At 48.9% G+C, this 22,712-nt stretch overlaps 1 protein-coding gene across 3 annotated transcripts in view; it reads right to left on the reverse strand.

The window, feature by feature from the left end:
• GDNF (glial cell derived neurotrophic factor) overlaps window positions 1–22,491 on the reverse strand; it is a 30,090-nt gene extending 7,599 nt beyond the window's left edge. Inside the window, exons 1-2 of one of the 3 annotated variants that reach the window (XM_057538808.1) lie at window positions 21,408–22,491; window positions 16,517–16,615 (exon numbers count right to left, since the gene is read on the reverse strand). In XM_057538808.1, coding sequence (XP_057394791.1) covers window positions 16,517–16,589 — 73 coding nt within the window. In that variant the 5' untranslated portion in view covers window positions 16,590–16,615; window positions 21,408–22,491. Of the gene's footprint in view, window positions 1–16,438; window positions 16,616–19,158; window positions 19,227–21,407 lie in introns of those variants that run through there. The other 2 variants (XM_057538801.1, XM_057538805.1) reach the window with 2 other exon arrangements.
• Between the last annotated feature and the right edge of the window lie 221 nt (window positions 22,492–22,712).

Here is a 22,712-nt window from a genome sequence, read left to right on the forward strand (position 1 = left end):
TCAAGCACTCTGTGTTAAAGACATGAACTACTTATTTCGGAAAATGAGTTGCTTATGCTATTTGTGACTTTTTTTTCAATAATAAGCTATAAAAGAGGAAATTAGGTGTGCTCAGTTTCAAAAACCCATGCTTGAATAGAAGTCTGAACTTCTAAACCTGGTATCTTAGGGGTGATTAGTCAAAATACAGAAAAAAAAAGTCTTCAAATTTCTAAAGAGACTCTTTGTTTTACAAAAGGATCCACATGATGGGGTCCCTGGCTCTTTTCAAGAACTCCTGAATAGATCATTAACTTAAGAACCTGGGAACATGGAAGTTAAAACTGATTGAGAATCAACTGAGGATTAATCAGAAATGAGGATGAAATATTACTAAAATTTTAACATAAACGAATGGGAAAACATTTGACTTACGAAAGTTCAACTTACACTGGTTTATAGAGACTAATTAATTTATATAACATGATAAATTACATAATTTTATATTACTAGGGTTATAATGATGATTTGAATCAGCATTTATAAGGTTCTTATTTATTGCCTGACACTTTCAAAGTTCTGGAAAAATGTTGTCCCTCCTTTTTAAGACATTTTGACCACATGACTCTGTCCACTGGCTTTGCTTGCCAGATAAAATACAGAATACCTAGTTAAATTTGAATTTCAGATAACTAGCAAATAAATTTTTAGTATAAGCAGTCCTCAATAATGTTTGGGACATACTTATCCTTTATTATGAGAACGTTTAGTTCCTTTTTCTTTATTTCAATTTCTGCTTGGCCTTTTTGGGGTGATGCGTGTAGCAGTGTGAATGCACCAACCACTTATGCTTTTGGGTGAGGTGGTGAATGGATCATTAAGCCTGAATTAAAAGGCTTCCAGGCACCTGGGAAGCAGTCAATCTGTGTTTGATGTGTTAAACTATACACTGTAGGGGCTTGCCTGGTGGCGCAGTGGTTAAGAATCCGCCTGCCAATGCAGGGGACACAGGTTTGAGCCCTGGTCCCAGAAGATCCCACATGCCGCGGAGCAACTAAGCCCGTGCGCCACAACTACTGAGCCTGCGCTCTAGAGCCCGCGAGCCACAACTACTGAGCCTGCATGCTACAACTACTGAAGCCCGTGCGCCTAGAGCCCGTGCTCCTCAACAAAGAGAAGGCACCGCAATGAGAAGCCTGCGCACCGCAACGAAGAGTAGCCCCCGCTCGCCGTACTAGAGAAAGCCCCCGCGCAGCAACGAAGACCCAATGCAGCCAAAAATAAAAATAAAAAAATAAAAAGGAAGTGTAGCTAATGAGAACTGCTTTTGATGGGACATCTCCCTCATGCCTTGTCGTTAAGGTGGAAATGTTTATTTAAGCCTCAGGTTCAGGACATAGGTGATTCTTATTGAACTGAAGGGATTCCCCCCTGCCCCCTTTCTTCTCCTTCTTGAACAGTAGACGAAAAAATAAATATTTATGCTGAAACTTTTACATGGATATGAATTTTGGAAACTAGAAAAGGTTTATATTTTCCAAACCATAGAGCAAATTGGCCTGTCTCTTACAACTGAATTCCTAATCCCAGGCCTTTTGCTGATGACTGAGTTCATTTCTAAAAAGACCTCAAGTTATCAACACTAGGCATTTGGCGGGGGCATTGTGAGCCATGCCCCCACTGAGCCAATCTTTAGGGTCTCTGCAGAGGCCTCACACCTGGCTCAGGCAAGTAAACTCCCTGGGGGACCAAGAAGCCCCCAGCCGCCTCCCTGTTCCTGGAATTCACTGAGCCAGGGGCAGCAAAGGGGTTGGGTTTGGATTAGTTCCCCAAATTAAGACTTAATGGCCTATCACTTTCTTTATCCTATAAAGGGCTTGGCAGCATGTCAGCTACACAAATGGCTCTCATTAGTATGAGCTTTGATAGTAAAATACTTGCAAAGCACAAAAGAGGAGCATCGTTTTTAAAAAGTAAGTCAAACACTTGCCCATTTCCCAGACCCACTTGGAGGCTAGATCTGGGAAAACATGGACATGTAAAAGCTAAAGTTTTCGAAAAATCAAAACGCTCAGATGCATTTAAGTCATCCTTCAGGGTGCAACTAAATATTTTGGCATTATTCTATTTAAAATATTTTAACTTTGATGTGTCCTTTGTATAAACAATGTTATTTAAACAAATGAAACCTTGTACCGGGCCAGACTCTGGGAACAAACCAAACCATTCACTGCAGAGACTTTGCCCCCCTCGACTGTGGGAAAACAGTAACATTACCTCAGGAACAAAGGCCTGGGATATTGACTATCTGGTAAAGTTAATTGAGTTTTTGTAGGAACAATGGTGAGACCTCGGAGTACTCCTTGTAATAGCTGAACTAAGAAGCACATAATTCAAAACATTATCTTGGCTAAGCTGGCATTTAGTGGACAAAGTATTCTTTTAAATGTTAGATTTCTCTTCAAAAGAGTACAGTTAATTATATATATATATATATATATATATATATTTCAGGTTAATTATATTTTAATCAAAGGGGTCACTTTATACTCGTATTGGGTTGTCCCCCTCCTCACCCGGCCTGGCTGGGTGTCTAAGCCGGTTTTCAGCCTGTCTTGGACCCGTGGGCCCATGAGGGAGGCAGCGCAAGGTTGTGTAGAAAGCAGTGAGGAGATGACCCCTTAACCGGAGTGGGGTGGGCCCTGAGGGGCCCAGGAAGGAGAGGGCTGGACCCTCGCACCCACAGTGGGCCTCTCCTACAGGAGCCGTCTTCCAGGCCAGAACTAGCCTCAAGCATGCAGAGGCTCTGGAGAGAAGGCCCAGGTGTTTCTCGCTCTGGGGAGGGCCCACCTCTGTACTTCAGCGAAAAGCATCCAGCTTCTGTGTACTGGAAGGGCAAGGGTTAATACGCTGAGGTCCTCAGGGGTGACCTACTGCCTAGGTCAAGGCCACACAGGCGAGAGGCACACCTTCAATCAGCGCCCGGGTGCCCTCACTCCAGGTGGTGCCCAGTTCTGGGGTGGGCTAGACCTTGGCTGTGAGGCCAGAGATACTGTGCCTGCGGGGCCTCTCCTGAAAGGCTGTCTGCAAAAGGAGGCCCGTGAAACCCGGCCCCCCGGGGGGGAGGACATTTAATCTGATATTCGTTGCCTACCTGTACCCCAGGTAAAGTACAGATTGCTCTGTAGACCAAGTATATAAAAAAGAGAAGTTCTGTGTGTGTGCATACACACACACATATATACAAACATATATGTGTATATACACATATACACATGCAGGTTTACATGGAAAGATCAGCCTAAGATTTATGTAACCTCTCAAGAAAATTCCCAACTAATGTCATTCTTTAGAATGCTGTTTTTACTTTTCAATAATGTACAAACATGATTTTCTTTCACTAATACTGCAGTATTATGAGAACTACATGATGGAGTCTTACCTTTAAAATTCCCCACATTACAAAAAAAATGCATCACCCTCTATTTGAAATGACAGCTTCCTTGATGTACTTAGTATGAGCAGTGTAAAGGTGGGATGGATGCCACCCAGCATGAATTTCAACCCTGACAACATCCCTGCAAGGCTAAAGTCGGGGTCGCATATTTATCTCTACTTTACAGATCAGGAAACTGAGGCTCAGAGAAGGTAAATATCTAACTGCCCAAGGCCACGTGGCTCATAAATGTAGACTCAGCTGGTTTTGGTTTCAAAGCTCAGACTTGTTCTAGGGCTCCAAGCTGCCTATCTGTTTTTAAGTAAAAATTCCACGACGGTGCAGCTTGTCTAGTCTTGGGTGTGTGGTAACTTACTCTGGAAAGAGTGCAAGATATGCTGATCTCACCTGCAAGCATTTGCCACATTCAGAACAGGAAGTGAGAAACATACTTTCTACTGGAAAGTTCAGCATGAACTGAGGTACATTAAGTAGATTCTAAAGTTAGGCTGCCATGGACCACAGAATACAGTAAATCGTCTCCAGAAAGGGAAAAGCATGCCGTTCAGGGGCATCCCTCCGACATCCTGGGTCTTGCGTATCACCCTAAGGCAGAACTGGCAATTTCCCAGTTAAAACCGGAAAACCGGCAGCCAAGGGCGGTGGCAGATTCAGACAGAGAGGCCCCGTCTCCGGAAGCTCCTCAAACTCACGCTGGCACCAAGTGATAAAGTCTCACTGCAGAGCTGGAGAGGACAGAGCCTGGGATTCCAGTCCGGGGTCAGTCCCTGCCCAGCCTGTGACCTTGGACTAGTCACTGAACCCTTCTGAGGTCGGCTAGCCCCTCTCGGGGGCCTTCCCCAGTGCTGATGCCCTAAGATGCAGACAGTCTAAGTCTTGGTGTCACCCCCGTCAGGGAGAGAACTGCCTCTGCTGATGCCCCAGCAGCATTCTGCTAACCGCCACCATCAGGGGCCCCAGGAGACCCCATAAGAGGTATTTTAGGTTCTAGCAGTTCTCAACCTTTTCCGTTTGCCTCTTGGTTCAACGTCTTGGTTACACCTGAAATAACCAAGTGCATCTCAACTCATCAAGTCATCTTCCTATGTCCTATTTAGGAGAGGTGAAGAGATGTGTAGAAAGGGCCCTATACTTGTATCTCAAAGTACCCAGGTTCTAGTGGGAGGTATCCTTACACCCCAGTCTCCATCTGTAAAGGTAGAGAAGGAGCCAGTGGCCTCTGAGAGGACACAGACACCAACATGCTATAATCCTGCAGTCTTCCTCACCCAAATGGCAAAATTGCCATTTTCTCAAAATCTCTGTTTTATTCATTTCTGGTTTTGCTGCTTGGTCTTAGGACTCTAAGGCTGGAATCATCCACAGCAACTGCTACCAAATGCACTGTAAGAGCCCCACAGCTTGTCTTGGGGGCCGTTGACGCTTGTTTTTTATTTGACCTTCAGCAACCTCTGAAACGGTGGTGTTGGTTCAGGAGAGTGTTGCAGTTCTCTGAAAAATTCAAAGTTCTGTCATCTGCTACTATTTAAAAGTGTTGACTTTGCCACTTATTTGAACTAATTAAAATAAAGCACCCATGGGTCTCTAAGTACTGGAATGCTGAGGCATCTCGCGTCACGTGACGACCACCCTTACTTTCCTATTTTGGACAGAGTATTCATCTAGCATTAGATAGACCATCCTGGTCAGAGTAGACTTGGGTTAACTTCAAGAGGGGTCCACAGCATCTATTCTCCCATGAACAATCACCAGCTGAGGCAATTTACGAAGTCACTGTGACCACTGCCAGAGCTACCAGGGCATTCTCTCCATGACCAGTGGTTTGCCGGTAATAAAACATGACATCGGTTTATTTGAAAAGTATTTGCGTTGTAAAAACACCAGTGTTTTGTTGTTTTAAAAAAGCATTTCTGGATCCTCTCAAGACAGAAGAAAAGACCAACCAGTTCAAAATACAGAAAAAGAAGCCTTGGGTATACTTTTAAAGGCCATTTGCCCACCAGAATGCCATTTTAGTTACCACCTCCACCTACTTTGACCAACATCGCGCACACTTATTAGCTATACCATATCTTGACTACTTATCCTACAATTTAACTAAGAAAACTTGTCATCACTGTAATGGAAATTACTCTATGATTACAAATAGCCAAAAACTTCACTCAGGAAAGATGGACTACATTCATTTTGTTACTCAGCTTCTAATTGCCCTGCTCTGATTTCCACCTATGTGGTCCATACTTTTATTATAGTGATGTTAATAATTTTATGGTAATACAGAATGGCTCCCCTGAGGGGAAAAGGTCCATTCTTCTGCTTTTAAGTCAGGAAAACACTCAATAGGGTGTCCATTTGTTAGCTAATCCACGAACACCTGGTGCGAGCTAAAAGCAGACCACAGCCAGCTGTAAACACCTCATGCTCAAGAGTGCACACCAGGAGCCCTGCTACTGCCCTTATAAAACACTTAACAGGGGAGGGAGAGAAAGTTACCCAATACAATGAAGCGTACAAAGCGCCCCTTGGGAAAATAATCCCTTGAGATGTTCTCAGAAGCAGGTGGTTTTTGAGGGGAAGCCCCAAAGGAACCTGGAAAGCAAAAGAACCTGGCTCCTTCCTTCCCACAAAGCCCTGCCTGCAGCCTGAGAGGCCCCATGGTTCCACTGGGTCCTGCATTCAACTTCCCTGGGCCCTTCCCAGTGGGCCCACCTGAGCAGTGGGTAGAAGGAACTCGAAGGGCCTGAGGGACCTGGGCAAGAAGAGGAGGGATTAAGAAGCTGAAAGGAGAATAAAGGGGGTGAAGGAAAAGTATTCTTTATCATTGGAGCCTGCCTGATGGATTCCTGTGGTCAGATGTGAGGAGGGACTTTCTACCCCTTGGTGGATGAATTTACTGGAATCTCAAAGACTCTTCAGGTAATTAGCTAGACGTATCATTGAAAAACAGCTGCATTTACAAAACCTCCACGCCTGACTTTTCTCCTCGCTGACGTAGCCAGAAGAGCTTCGTAGGAGAGTGGTGGGCTGGCAGGAAGTGGTCATGCGGGATGGTCAAAAGAGTGAGTGTTCCCTCAGGCTTTCTTGGGTCCGGTCTGGTTAAGTTGATTAACCCTGTGCAGCCCCGATCTCCCCTGAAAATGGGGAGAGTTACGCGGAATGGAGGAAAATATTCGGTTCAGCGCCTGAAAGTACTTAACAAATGGCACCAAAATTCAGTCCCTATGGTTTTCACGTCTGTGCCCATTCTTCACTGACGTTACACTGGAGGCAGTGGCGTGAAGACCAACTCTGCCGGCTCTGGACAAAGGGGATGCAGACACTGGGCCCTTGTTTGTCCAGCATGTCCCATGGAGGAGAAGGCCTGGGGGCCCCGGCATGGTGGTCTGTGGGGAGAAGGAACAGGCCTGTCTTGGGAGTCTGGGCTGCCCCTTCTCTCTTCCTAGAAATGCCCCCAAATTAACCACACAAACATCAACTGACTCCACAGCCCATGAACAATATTCTGTGTCCACCATGGCATAAATCGGTGTCTTCAGCCTGTGGCATGTATCCCTCTGGGGGTACATGAGGACTTTTGACAGAGTCTATGGGTAGTTTTAAGAGAATCAATGTCCAGATCCCCAAATTCCACATGTGCTGCGTCCTAAGACTGGTCCACCTACGAACACTCCTGCAGCCAGTTCTCCTTTCACAGTCATCCTTCTGCCTTCCTGCCCATCTCACTCATTTTACCGCGAGGCCCTGTCTGGTGGATAGACACCTGTAAGGACAGTTCAGGCGTGCATGGCTCCTTGGGATAAACTGGTATCGGTGACTCATGATGTGAGGACACGTCATCATGAACTTAGGATTCCAAAGATGTGTACCTGAATCTAATCACGTGGAAACAATCACACAAATCCAAACCGAAGGGCAGTCTGCAGAACAGCAGGCAAGACAGTCTGGACTTCTCAAAATGTTGTGGGAAAAAAGGCTTAGGAGCTAATTCTAGATTAAAGGAGAATAAAGAGACATGACAATCAAATGCAAGTTGTGACCCTCAATTAAGGGAAAAAAACTATGAAGAACATTATTGCCACAATTGGGGGCATCTGAATATGGACTATCTATTGGATAACAGTATTGTGTAAATGTTAAATTTCCTGAGGCTGATAACTGAATTGTGGTTATATAAGGTAATGTCCTTGGCTCCTAGAAGGTTCATGCTGAACTATTTATTGTTATGTTTGCAAGTAATTCTCAAACGGTTTAGGAAAAAAAAATGAAGCAAAATGCTAACGAGAGGTCAGTCTTGGTGAAAAGGGGACGTGAGTGTTCATTGTAACATGAACACTTACTGAAAAGTCCCATATGAATGAATCAGGAAATACCAAAGTTGGTGGTTCTGTATTTCATTCTGTCCAGGCACTCATGGCAAGCCATGGTGCTTTATTTGCCTGTCTGTCCATCCACCCATCCATCTATTCATCTTATAATTAGGATCCTGAGGCGTGGTGGTTGTCATGGATGTATACTAACACATGCATTTGAAGTGAAAATGAAGTTGGACCTTTTCTGACCAAAAAATAAACTTATTTGAGCTGATCTGTTTGATAATTTTCCACGAATTGAATAAGTTACATTTGCAGCTCCAAGGTTTTGCCAAAAATAGATTTGAAGCACATATCTAGTTCCCAAATGGGCTGGAAATTACATCTGCTACAACTATTTAAACTTGTGATAAAATTGCAGATATCACTTTAGAAGTGTGCAATAGTTTTTCAATGTAATTTTGTAGGTTTGCAAGCAAAAAAGTCTGAAGACTTTAAAAACCATGCTCAGTTATACAATCATACAAAAGTGGGTTTTGTTTCTACTGAGCTAAGCAGTTGATTCCCAATAGTGACCCAAGATCTGTGTATGCAATCCCACTCCTGTTCCCACAGAGGCCATCACTCTGGCACGTGTGCAGTCACCCTTGGCTTCCCAAGTGGACGCTTCCTTCCCTGGGCGGAACAGAAGCCACCTGAGGACAAGTGCCTTCTCGAAGGCCTCCCAAATGCCATCAGCCTATCAAGCATTCTAGGAGACCTCACTTTGTCCCGAAGAGTTAGCGAGCCTTCTCTCACTGCAAAAAGCATTGATATTATAGGAATGTGCAGAGAAATACATGTTTCTCTCCCTAAAATGTCCTGATTTAGACTTCGAAATAGCCATTAATAATATGATCCTAGGCCCACTGCAGCCCAAACAGGGATCAAAGAAAGGGCCTCAAGGAAATATAATATTCCTGGCTTCTTTCTATTAGTTTGCTCATTGATTTTCCTAGAAAGACATGTTTCAGTTAGTGAATACATTTTTAGCAAGCCAGGGTTTGTGTTTTCTTAATCTACTAATATGAGAACAGTCTGTGTTAAGCCAGCATTATTGGCTTTGGGACTAGAAGTTTGAGGTTTGCTGGCTTCACCACTTATTGGATTTGTGACCTTGAGCAAATCTCTAGGTCTCATTGCTTCATCTGTACAACGGGGATAAATAACATCTCCTCTTGTCCAGTATAGCTCAAACGTACTCGATTTTAGGACAATATGCAAAACCTATTTGTTAAAATAACAAATGCTGGAGAGGGTGTGGAGAAAAGAGAACCCTCCTACACTGTTGGTAGGAATGTAAACTGGTGCAGCCACTGTGGAAAACAGTATGGAATTTCCTCAAAAAACTAAAAATTGAATTGCCATATGATCCAGCAGTCCCACTCCTGGGCATATTTCTGGACAAAACTATAATTCAAAAAGATACATGCATCCCTATGTTCAAAGCAGCACTATTCACAATAGGCAAGACATGGAACAACGTAAATGTTCATCAACAAATGAATGGATAAAGAAGATGTGGTATATATATATATATATATATATATATATATATATATATATACACAAAATGGAATACTACTCAGCCATAAGAAAGTATGAGATAATGCCATTTGCAGCAACATGGATGGACCTAGAGATTATCATAAGAAGTGAAGTAAGTCAGAAAGAGAAAGACAAATACCATATGATATCACTTATATGTGGAATCTAATCTAATCTAAAATATGACACAAGTGAACTTATCTACGAAACAGAAGTAGACTCAGACATAGAGAACAGACTTGTGGTTACCAAGGGGGAAGGGGGGAGAGGGAGGGATGGATTGGGAGTTTGGTATTAGCAGATGCAAACTATTATATATAGGATGGATAAACAACAAGGTCCTATTCTATAGCACAGGGAACTATATTCAATACCCTGTGATAAACCATAATGGAAAAGAATATGAAAAAGAATGTATATATATGTACAACTGAATCACTTTGTTGTAAAGCAGAAATTAACACAACATTGTAAATCAACTATACTCAATAAAATAAATTAAAAAAACCTTATTTGTTAAAAAGTGGGTTACCATGTGGAGAGCTAAGATGTGCTCTGATACTAACTTTATTTTTCTTCAGCTTTTATTTTATTTATTTATTTTTAATTGAAGTATAGTTGATTTACAATGTTGTGTCAGTTTCTGGTGCACAGCAAAGTGATTCAGATGTATATATATATATATATATATATATATATATATATATGTATATATATGTATATATGTATATGTATATATATTCTTTTTCAGATTCTTTTCCATTATAGTTTATTACAAGATATTTTTTAACATCTTTATTGGAGTATAATTGCTTTACAATGGTGTGTTAGTTTCTGCTTTATAACAAAATGAATCAGTTATACATATACATATGTTCCCATATCTCTTCCCTCTTGCATCTCCCTCCCTCCCACCCTCCAGGTGGTCACAAAGCACCGAGCTGATCTCCCTGTGCTATGCGGCTGCTTCCCACTAGCTATCTATTTTACATTTGGTAGTGTATATATGTCCATGCCACTCTCTCACTTCATCCCAGCTTACCCTTCCCACTTCCCATGTCTATTACAAGATATTCAATATAGTTCCCTGTGCTATACAGTAGGTCTTTGTTGTTTATCTATCCTATATATAATAGTTTGCATCTGCTAGTACCAAGCTCCCAATCCATCCCTCTCCCCCACCTTTCCCCTTTGGTAACCATAAGTTTGTTTTCTATGTCTGTGAGTCTATTTCTGTTTTGTAAATACGTTCAGCTGTATGATACTAACTTAAGTTTTTATTCGTAGCTCTTCACTTATTTGAGGATTAACAGGTTGATTCAATTGTGCTTATGCCTAGACACTTTAAAAATAAGGGCACACTTCAAAATGAAAAATATGCCTATGCTATAGACTCGTGAAGCTTGGGACTTGTAAGTTTTGCAGCAAGAAGGCTTTGCAGTGAGATCCCGCTTGCTGCCACCTGCTTGCTTGAGACACTCCAGCGGCACCCTGCTGCCATCAGAAACAGAGCAAGCACCTTCTTTTCTTGGATTTTACAGTATCTCATAATCTGGGTATCACCTACAGAGATATCCTAAATTTCACACTACTTCCCGCCACCTGTTCTCAGTACTTGGCGACTAGTCTGGCCTCCTCCTTGTATCCACCACCTGCCCCTTCCCCATATCGTGATCACAAATTTGCCTATGCTTCTCCTTGGTCTGGAATGTGCCCTTTTCCCTTTCCCTTCCTTTCCTAATACCCATCTTTCAAGTACCAGCTTAAATCCCCCCTCTCCCCCAAATTCTTTCCTGCTATAATCTCCAAATCCCAGTGACTTCATTGCTAGGAATTCTTACCATGACCACAGCTAACATACATGCCTTGGTAGACATAGCTATCTGTCGGAATGACAATCCACCCACCCAGCCACCCACCCATCAGCCTATCCATAGTTTACAACTAGATCATAAGCTATTTAAGTTCACAATTTTGCCTTTTAGATGCCCACACAGCACCTAGAGCATGAAAGCTATTTAATACTTGCTTCCTGATTGACCGCAAGTGATTAATTAAAGAATATGTGTTTTAATTGAATAAAGGGGCTATGGACCATTAAGTGCTAAAGAAACAAAGATGAAAGGGGACATTAGGAGGGGAAAATGCCAGATAGCTTTTATTTTTCTATCAGTGAAAGTAGAATCTTTTGAGAATAATTATTTGGCTGTTGGATCGGCCTAAGGTCCTAAGACTGGCCAATTCAAATGAAGCCTGAAATAGATTTCTCTAAACAGCAACAGTTTGAAATAGGTTTTCAGACTGAGGCCAGAATGAGATGTTGGTCTCAGATCTCAAGTGAGAAATCAACGCTTCCTAAAAGCCTGACATGCAATTTCCTGATTCCAGGAGCCCCATCCCAAGTGGCACAGCCCTTTTCCAGCTTAGGGACTTTATTACAGTATCATCTATTCATACAGTCCCTAAAATAATAAGAAGCAATAGATGGACGGCACTTATTTATTCTGAACTCTGAACCCACAACATTAGATTTGAAAGCTTAAAATTTAACCAGCTTATTGCACTAGAAGCTTTCTTAGCCGAATAACAATGGGCTGAAAGTTTACTAAATTCACTAACAGTTTTTTTGCTGGGTTTGTGAACCATCTTAAATATCCAGGTGGGATCACTTAAAACAGAAATACTCTATCTCAAGACAGGGAGCCTCCAACTCACAGCCCCCTTATCACCTACCTGTAAGGATCTTAGTGTGCCCTGGCCCCCTTCTTCCCATGGGGAAGAGGGTCTCCCTAACATGGGAATCTGGTGGGAACAATTCCATAGGAACTATGTGGGCTTAGAGAATGGGGAAGGGAAGGAGCTGTGAAACCTGGGAAGAGCCAGGGGGAGCTGACCCGGGGGCAGAATCCCAGGCAAGACTGGCCCGCCTACGTGCTGACCAACTGACTGTCTCTGGGGCCCAAAATAGCCTCCCTGCTAGGCCTGCATTTCTTTCACTCTCCATGCTTTGTCAGGCTGCTTGAAATTCCACCAGTTAGAGCAATGGCTTGGCAGGGGCTGAAGTGAAAGTCTGTGGCGGGAGAAAAGGCATTCACTGGGTGCATGCTGCAAGGAGGAGGGTGGCAAGTACAATAGTTGTTTATGGGGCACAGGTTTTACAAAGCATTATCTCGTTTAACTCTCACAGCAGCCCCAGGAGGCAGGATGAATAGTATTCCTATTTTACAGATGAGGAAACTGAGCTTTCAGAGCTGTTAGGTAACAGCTGGGTAAGTGGCAAGGCTGGGATTCAAACCATAGACTGATCTGAATGTGTGAACGTGAGCTCTTGCTTGTTGAAACTCCATGATTTGCTCTATGCCCTCCTTCTGCAGATTATGGGACCTGGCAACCTGGGAAGAGACTCTAGCCCAATAATATTGTGAATTATATCTCAGTTCTATCACGGTTTACATAGATTTTTGTGGGCTAGTCTGGGAACTTGATGGCTTGATTTGTAAGATGGTTTCTCTAGGAAAATTTGTGACTTGCTAGCAAACTGGTGGAATATAACCCCATTAGATTACAATAAATTGTGGATTACCTGCAATTACAATTTAAGAATGCTCAGGGTTTCTTCTAGTTCGTTTCCGGTCACATAGAAAGCCCACCTTTTCAGCCCAAGGTTCTTCTTGTTTAGTTTTAGTTTACGATGCTACCAAATTGCACCACACACTGCACCTTTACTAGAGAGTACGTTTCATGAGGACAGGGGCGTTTGTCTGTGCACCAAGGATTCCCTAGCACCTAGGACAGTGCCTGGCACATACACGCACACATTAATTACTTGTTGAATGAATATGTGCTTTTAGATCGCAAATTTTTAAAAACCACATGCATTTTGTGCTTTCACTTATGAAACACATTTAGAGTTATCATACACAGCTGAGATCTGGTATGTGACTACGATTAACTAACCTTTAATAAGTTCAGGCAACCTTGTGCAACACGGTTTTAGTCATTAGCTGAAAACCTTCCTCCCACATAAAGTGTTTTCCCCTAGGTAGCAAAACTGAACGCTCTGCATTTCAGTGGTTTGGAGAAACTCTGGTCCCGGCTTCAGCAGATCTTCCTCCTGCCATCATGGAACTCTGGCACTTTGGACAAGCTGCTTTACATCTTTAGGCTTGGGGACCATAGAGTACCTTTGGGCTCTAAAATGCTATGACATCTGTGCGTATCACCTTCTAGTTTCGCTTTCTAGATGCCTCAGGCCTGCTCTAATCGCCCTTTGGAGAAGATATGGGTAAAAAGCAAAATTAAAAAAAAGCCAAAGATGGTGAAAGGGAAAAGTCTTGGATGCCCCAAAAGGAAAATCACAAGTCATTGAGTTTAGACAAGTTCAAAGTCGCTACAGGAGGCAGCCACAGCCCATGAACTTTATTGTCAACCTCTAGGCAAACGAGTGAGCCAGTTATGAATTCTACTTGGTTGGTTCAGCTCATGATAATGGTAGGAACAGAATTCTGGCTGTTTCATGTATATTGGAACCAGCAAAATACACGCAACCTCAAGGGTGTGTGTGTAGACAGGGTGCAGTCCAGCCCCCTTTAAACAGCACAGAATGACTCAAGGTGGCATGAAAGAGCCTTTGCTCAATCACTAAGTTACAAGCATTTGAAAAGAAGAGGGACCAGTATTTACGGTACTTTCTATTTCCAAATGAAACGAGTGACTGAATGTTTTTCTACATAAGCCTTAACCAGTTGCATGGCGTACAGTGCAGGATATAAATGTCAGCGCTGTGACAGGAGCATGTTGACACTGGTTGAGTGTTCAAAGTCTGCACATTGTCATTATTCCGCCTTCCCCGCACTGACAGCTTGCTCCCGAATTGAACATACCTGGAAGGAAGTCAATTTGGCTTAGAATGCAGCTCACTTTCTCTTTGGGAACATTTCTCTTTCAAGGATCTATTGGGTCTTCCGATAGATAAAACAGAATCAGGTGTGTTCTGCTGGTTCTAATGTAAACACAGTGGTCAGAATCTTGTCCACTGATGACTTAGCGTCAGTCTTGGAAAAGGGAAGTGATCTCCCTTTCCCCAGAACCCCCAGCTACCGCCGTCCATCAGTAGGATTACGGCTACCTTGCTTGCTTTGTGACTGCCTGTACCTTACATGAGGCACGGATTTTCTTAGGGTATTATCAAGCCATAGGGATTCAACCCTGACTACACATTAGACTCACTTGGGGAACATCTAAATATCTAGATGCCCAGGCCACGCCCCAAACCAATGAGATCAGAATCTCTCCTGGTGAAGCCCAGCATCAGCAGTCATTAAAGTTCCCCAGGTGAGTCCAGTGAGCAGGGGTCTTTTCTTATGAGTCTTTTCCCAAAGGAAGGTTAGGGTGGAGTGTGCAGGTGGGGGAGGGGGGTCTTCCGGGGGGGGGCCAATCTCACAATCATTGGCATTTTGGAGTGGAAAGGCCTTCCTTTACTGTATAGTTGTAAACTGTTCATTGAGTTCTGTAGTAAGTAATTTGTCCAAGGTCACAGAATTAGCCAAAAGCAGAGCCAGCACCAGGAGCCAGCATAAAATAAGCCTAAGTAGACAAGATACTAATATGCTAATTAAACCTCCATGAATTAATCAGCTTCATAATCAGGCACAGTCATTTTTCTCTCCAGAATGTCTTGGTTTGAAAACTATTACCTTCCACTGTGTTCCTGTTCCTCTGACCTAGGCTGCTTGAACCAATGAAAAGCCACTTACTCAGCCCTCATGGGTACAGTTCTGAAGACAATGGTACTAAAGGGCATTTTAAGTTTCTACTGCAGAAACATTGTATACGCTAAGATGGAAACTCGTGGTTGAAACCAAAGCCTTTAAAAATAGGTTTATACAACTAATGGACAAAAACTCTTGGAACAGTTCCTTCAATTTCAAGGGATCAACTGTGTTCTCTTTCTAACCCTAAGTCACTCTTGAAGTCTTAATTTGCCTTAGAAAAATGCACTTTTTCTTTTCCCTGGGACTTCTGAAAGAGGATGCTTTAATTGTAATTAAGCATAAGATAAGCACATCACATTTCCTGGGCGATTTTTAGCCCAAGGCCATAGGTTTGGGGGACTCTAGCATACAGCTGACTCTGGGACCCTTTCTACTGTGCATGTTTCAAATGCAAAATAGCTTGAAGGGTAACGGGAGTGGTGAGTGGTTATGGTGACCGTTCACTTTTGCTTTAGTTTGGGGTTGTGCAAATTCTCTGCTGCTACCTTTGTTAGCTGCATACCTCCCCAATAATCTCTAACTTGTGTTGAAGCATACTCTGCTTTATGCAATAGATAACTTCTCAAGAGCGGAGGGTAAATTATATCAAATCATAGTTGACGTGCCCTGATAAACTGCTAAGACACTTTTGAGAGGCAAATCACAGACTCATTTTCTAATATTAATAACCTGGTCTTTTCTTAAGAGTTAACATTGTCATGTGTGGAGTGAACGATGGTTTGTTTGTTTCTTTTCCCCCTAGCCCCAGCTAGCACTATGTATCGTTGTCTTTCTAGAACTGGAACTTTTCTGAACAGATTTGACACTGCCCAGATGCTTGTTCTGGAAATCAAGGCCCTTCTGTGTTTTCTCTGACTCTGGCTTGGTTTTGTGAAACCTCAGCCTCTTCCCTTGCAAGGGCAGTTTAGGATGGAAATGCAATTGTTTTCAGAATTCAGCAAAGCCAGGCACACCCAAACAGAGAAAGAGGGCTTGGGAAGAAAAAACGGGGGTGTATGTATGTGTGATGGGGAAGCAGAGGAAAGGGGACAACTGCGTGTTTTCCTACGGTGGTGGTGGTGGTACCGCTGGGGAAAACAGCTGTTCCTCGGAACCCTAAATGAGCAGCAGAAAAATGTGCTACCCCCTGTGCTGGGCAAAACCAGCGCGTGCCACATGCAGACTAGGTGTTGGGGTCCTGGGGCACCAGCCGGTGGCTACGAACCGCGAGGGGGCGTCGGCGCCAGCGCGGCTCTGCCCTGGGTCGGGAGGCCGCACTGCGGTCGGGGCTGACTTGGGGTGCGTGCGAGCGGCGGGTGGGGTGACCCCCGCGGGGAGGGAGCGGTTCTTACAGTCACTGCTCGGCGCGAAGGGCGCGCGGCGGCGGCCGAGGGAGCGGTCTTCGGCGGGCGCCTCGGGAGGCCTCTTACCGGCGGGCAGCGGGAAGGCGGACGCGGTGTGGAGCAGCACCAGGCAGACAGCCACGACATCCCATAACTTCATCTTAGAGTCCCGTCCGGCGGCGGCACCTGGGCGGGCGGGCGGGCGGGCGAGAGAACCGGGGAGAGCGCGTTAGGCCTGGACGCCGAGGGCCGCCGCGCTGCCCGGGGCGCCTCGGCCCCGCGGGTCCTCGGGGTTCCCCGCCAGACTCGGCACCGCCCTCCTCCCGGACCGCGGCAGCCCGGCGGTTCCCCGGGCACCCCCCCCCCACCCTCCTTCCTTCCCAGCCGCCTGCTCGTCCCCGCTCCTGGGTGCGCCTCCCTGGCGGCCATCCCACAAGTGCCCTTCTCTTCCGCCACCGGATCCCAGGGGTCGGATTTTCGAGCAGGGTCGCTGCCCCCTTCGGTACCAACACGACGACACCGGACGCGTGGCCAACACGACGACACCAGCACTGGCGCGCAACACCCCCCCACCCCGCTTCCTGGGGGGCGACTGGGCAACCCTCACCCTGTGCTTCCCGCCCCGTCCAGCAGCTCCCACAGGCCCCGGGGAAGAGCCCTGGACCCAAGCAAGAGACTAGCCTTTTATTTCAGGAATAAAATCAAGTGCGGGACCGCCCGGGGTCCTGATCCTGCCCTCAGCTAGGCGGGGGCAGGCTCAGTGGCACCACTAACCTCGCCCAAGCTTTACTCCTCCCACTTAAATTAGTATTTTGTCGTCGGAACAAGAAGTTATTAGGGACTTGGAGACTTTGGGGCTGTCGGGGAATATCTGCGTTAAGTTACTTCACTTCCCAAAGCTTCAACTCGGTTTAAAATACTACTTCCAACAACAACAACAACAAAATACTACTTCCACGTCCTAAGGCTATGAATATTAACACATGAAAAGGCCTAGCCAAGCATAAAGGAAGCGCTCAATAAGTGTTTTAGCATTACTGTTAGGTAGGGATTGCCTTTGTCTTGAAATGTTCGTGGTGTCCCCGAACGCCCTCCTTATTTTTGCAGTTTTGCGAGATTCTGGCCTTAAATCCCTTCCCCTCGCAGAGGAGTTGCGAGCTCCCCACGCCCGGTCACGGTCACTCCTGGACAACTGTACCCGGTCCGGGACCCTACAGAGGAGCACGGGCACCAGGAGGTCTAGACCAGGAAAGGGCGCGCGGTGGGGCTCAGGTCCTCTGAGTCAGGGGCCTCCGTTTGGTCTGTCACTCCGCACACCCTTAGAAAGGAGGGTCACGCAGCAGGGGGCTGGTAAGAAAAAGGCCCCCTCAACTCGGGGCCAAGCCCCACACAATTAGGAGGTGGCGGGAGACCCGGGCGCCTTGGGGTGCGGTGTTACCCAGTGCCTTCCCAATGCCAGTGTTCAGTTTCCAAGGGCTACCAGACTCATGCAGTTGATTATCCTCTTTCCTCCAAATAAAGGGGATTCTTAGGAAAATCTCCTTGAACTTTTTCCGTGGGAGAGAGTAAGAGTTTCCAGGTAAAAACAAAAACCTCGGCCCCTTTCCTCTCCATTAGCGGCCAGGAGCGCCCGCCTCCCTTCCAGCAACCGCCCCCCATCTCCACCCAGAACTCCCGCCCGGCTTCCGGTGCAGGCCACCCGGGGAAGCGTTTCATTCGACCGCCACCTCCCACCGCTGCGGAGACGAATGCATTTTCCATCCCTCGGGCGTCTGTTTGTTCGCTATGCAGCTGTTGGGCTCGGGGAGTCTGTAGGGACTAGGAACTCCGAAAACCTGCAGCTCCGGGCGCCCCATGCCCCGCTGGCTGATTTACAAACCCGGGGAAAAGCAAAGGCTCTGGGTTGGGGCGCGGGGGCCCAGGCAACACCTCACCCAGGCCATGCAAAACTAGCCCAGCGAGGCGCTCGAGCAGAGAGGACGGGGGAACGCGAGGCCTCCCGCCCCCTCGCCCAGGGCCCGCTCGCGGGTGCGTGCGAGCTGGCTGGCGGCCCTGAGGGGCGGGGAGGCGCGGGATTAACGCGCTATCCCAAATCGCGGTGGCCGCCAGCAGGAAGCGACAGAGGCACCAGATTTCCCTTCCGCATTAAGAGGGTTTTTCCTTTTTTTCCTGCTTGGCCGACGGAGGGCTTTTTAAATTGGACGTGGAGATCCTCAATTAGAAGCGTGGCGAAGCTGGCAAAAGAGTTCAGCGGAAAACTCCCCGCCTCGCCAAAGGAGGCTCCCGGCCCCGGTTCCCGCCCTCCGCCGGGTGCGGCGCAGGCCACGAAAAGAGCTCTCCCACCTCCCCCGGACGGGGAGGGCGCATTCTTCCTTCTGCGCACCGCCGGGGCAGGCTGCAGCCGGAGCGGCTCTTTAGCTCCCGGTATTTGCCTGGCGGAGCCAGAGGAGGGAATCCGGCGGCTCGCATTCACAGCGGTCCACGCAGAGGTTTTTCCCACACACCCCCCACACCCCGCGGGTTCCCTGATGGTCTCTTTATCGCTTTCTTAAAGCACATCTGTCCGAAGTGTTTCTGCCGCAACCGTCCGCCTTTGCTACGAGCGCGAATTGCGGAACGCGCTGCCACGTGCGGTAACCAAGCTCTCCTCCCGAAGTCGGCTCCGCCAGGTGCCCCCGCACCCGTCCTCGTACCCTGCAGGCTGGTTCCCCTCTGCGCCCAGGACTTACGCGCCCGGGAGGGCAAAAGGGGAGCGTCGCGGGCGCCGGCACCTGGTGGTCCCCAAGTCCAGGGCGGAAAGGACGTCCCAAGAGCCAAAAGTGCCGGGAGAAGCCGCCGCTCGCCGCGGGGCGCTTCTGGGTTCCCAGCACCAGAGGGCACCAGAAACCGCCGGAGTCCTGGAGCGCCCACGCGGCTGGGGCTGCGTTGTCATTTTAAGCATAGAACCGAGGAACGAGCACTCCCCCTACAATCCTTCCCCAAATGCAAATTACCACCCCACCCCCCGGAACTTCTGGATGTCCTCACGGACATCCCTGGTTTTCAGGCTCCTACCCCTCTTCATCCTCACTCCCTAATTTTTCTCTACCCACCTCCCTTAAGCTGGTTTCTCGGCAACCTGCGTTTTGAACTCCCCCCCTCCCCCGCGTCACGGCGACAGCTTCAGCGCGTGTGAGCGCTCCCGCCGCCAGTGCCCCCGCGCCTTCTTGTATCTGGCAGGCTGGGAGGTGTGTTTGGGCTTTGCCTTCGAGATCCAGGTCTCAGGAGGAGAAAAGGGAGGCGGGAGTGGGTGGGTGGGTGGCGGCGTGCTGTAACTCGGGGGCTTACTTTTGGGATAGGGACAGAAGTTGCTGAAAAGATGAATTGCTTTTCTTAACTGTGTCTTGTGTCCTGGACGGACGGAGGACCTATTCTGTCGGGCCCAAGACCAGAGCAGGAAAAAGAATGAGCGCCGCCTTCTTCAGACAGTCTGGGAAGGGGTCTGTCTGTTAAAGGGCCCGAGGCCGGGTGCCAGACCCAGGGGCACCCGAACCCCTTGCGAGAGTGGGCTGGGGACGCAGCAGGCTCCCCGAACACCTGACACTTGTTGAAAAGGCGACACTGTCCCTGAGCCCTGCCGAAGCGAAGACGTGGCGAAACTGTGAGGGCGAGACGTGGTCGCGGCTGGGAGGAAGCCCCGCAGCTCCCTGTTCCGGGCTTTGCGGGAGGAGGCGCGTGCGGCAGGTTGGCAGCAGCACCTCCTCCTTGGGATGCTTAAGTGTATATTCAAGATGGCCTAGATGGGTGGGATGGGGGCGGGGAGGGAGGGCCAAGAGGGAGGGGATATATGTATACATATAGCTGATTCACTTCACTGTACAGCAGAAACTCACACAACATTGTAAACCACTTATACTCCCCCCAAATATACTGTGGAAGAGTGGAGTGCGCTCTAACACATCCGCGGCAGGGCTCGGAAGAGTTGTGTTTGTCCCCACCAATGAGCAAAAGTGTTGCGAGCGCGGGGCTGGGCAGCGCCCCCGGGGCGCGCACGTCGGCTCTGCGGGCGCGTGTGCCAGCCCCGAAACTAGGGAGGCGTCAGGAGGCTGGGGGTTCCGGCGAGAGTCATTCCCCGCCCCAAAGAGGGTTCGTTTTCACCCGGTGGGTCTAGAAACCAAACGACAGCGAAATCAGCCCTGAGGCTGTGCCAGGGTGGTGGCGGGGGTGTTACTGGGGGAGGTGGCATAGAGTACAGACGAAAGTCATTCAACCCATCACTGAGATGGCTTAGGGGAGACCTTGAGAAGGTTCAAGAGTCTGCTCGAGGCGGAGGCCCCGGTCCGGGACTGTTCAGGAAGCCCGTCTCTTAAGCTTGACGGGGATGGGGAGGTGGGATTTCGGGCATTAGGAAAGTGCCAGCAACCGGGTTCCGACCAGGGCTAGGAATGTAGATTTGCAAGACCGCGCCGGAGGAGGTGAGCTCTCTATTTTTAGGTTCTCAGCACCTTTGCAGCAGTCCCTCCGGGGGCCTACACTTTCCCTTGGAACAGACCAAACCAAGTTACGCTCCCGGTAATGGTATCTATGCAGCTGCGCGTCCACAGAGAACCCAACTCTGGTCGTGGTAGGTTCAAAGGCGAGTCCAGTCCCGCACCTTCCCGGGACTTGACGGAAGAGCACCTCGCCGAGTCGGGGAGGGAAACTGCCCCTGTCGGATATGCCCGGGTCCAGAGGCAGCAGGGGCACCAGAGATTTTTAACCACGAGGAAAGGCAACCTGCCCCTCCGCAAACGCAGCCTCTCCCCGGTTCCACTAACCTCTCTCTCTCTTCTGTCCTCCCGGCGCTTCGGTTCCCTCTAGTGTCCCCTCTTTCTAGTCTCACCGCCTGCTCTGGGGTCCAGCCTCGCCCCCTCTGTCTCCAGCGCCGCACAGCCCGACGCACCCGCTGGCGACTCAGGCGTCCCCCGCCCGCTCCCCCCAGGCCCGCTCGCCCGCTTACCTCGGATCCGGTCTCCGCAGACCTCCAGTTGGACATTAACTCCAGGAGCCCCAAGTCCCAGCCAGGAGACCCATCCGGGCCGAGGGCAGGAGCGCGGAGCCCCGCCCGATAGGTCAGGGGCACGAGTTCGCAATCCTGGGGCTGCTCGGGGCAGCAAGGGCGCGCAGGAGGCGGCGGCCAAGGCTCCCGCCGCCGCCGCCGCCGCCGCCGCGAGAAGAGCGAGGGATGCAGACAGCTCCCCCGCCGGCTCCCCGCACCCCCAGAAGCCGAGGTCCGAGCGGCCGCCGCTGCCTTGGGTGGGGGGTGACAGGGCTGCGCGCGCCGCGCTTGTAGCCCGGGCTGCGCGGGCGCGGGGCGCGGCGGCCGGTTCAGCGGCGGCGGCCGCGCTCTGCGCCTTCTCGGGGCGCAGCGCCTGGGAGGACGAGACGCGCCGGGCTGATGCTGCCGCCGGAGCTGAGGTCTGGCCTGGAAATCCGAACGAGACACCACGTCAACCGGCGCCGAGAGTCCCGTGAAGACATGAGGGCGCCAGGAGCGCAGGCTGGTCCTTGAGAGCCCGGTCCGGGGGGCCGGGGTGGGGGAGGGGGAGGGGAAGCGCGGGGCCCCGTGAGGGGAGGGGTCTAGAGTCAGCGGTGGCGGGGAGGGAACGGAGAACAGTGAGGAGGCGCCCGAGCTCCCGAGGCGGGGGCTCGGGGTGCGAGTGGGTGACGCGAGGCGCCCCTCCCCGGGGTGCAGGGAGAGAGCGCTCAGCGCGTGGAGACGCTGCCGGGCTCGCGCCTCCTCCTCGCCGGGTAGATCCGGAGGAATGTGCGGAGCTCTGCGCAGACGAACCGAAGGGAGCAATCCGAACTTGACCGCGGCGCCCGCGCCCGGCTTGGCCCTCGCGCCTCGCTCTCTGAGCCGGGGCTCTGTCGGGTAGAGGGCTATCCTGGGCTTTCCTCGCGCCCGTCGAAGCCTCTCCTTCCTCCTCGGGTGTCTAGCCCTCTGGCTTTTCTGCAGGGCAGAAGGCAGTGGCGAGGAGAACAGCTGCTGGCCGGAGTTCTAGCACTGCGAAGGAGAGATGTGCAGCGGCCCAGGGAGGGAAGCCGAGTGTTTGCCAGGGCACGCTGAGAGTGGGGAAGAATTTATAGGACTCTCACTCCGTGACGTGCCCTCCAGTGGCTTTTCTGATTCGCTTTCTGACCTAAACACACATTAGTTTAGTCCCCATGCTAGGGCCAACACGGTCTCCAAATATCTGCTGGCTGAAGTCAGAGGCTTTGCATATCATGTATTACATGGCAGGCAATGAAGAAGGCTTCTGAG

This window comes from Balaenoptera acutorostrata, chromosome 2, assembly GCF_949987535.1.
Source record: "Balaenoptera acutorostrata chromosome 2, mBalAcu1.1, whole genome shotgun sequence".
NCBI lineage: Eukaryota > Metazoa > Chordata > Mammalia > Artiodactyla > Balaenopteridae > Balaenoptera > Balaenoptera acutorostrata.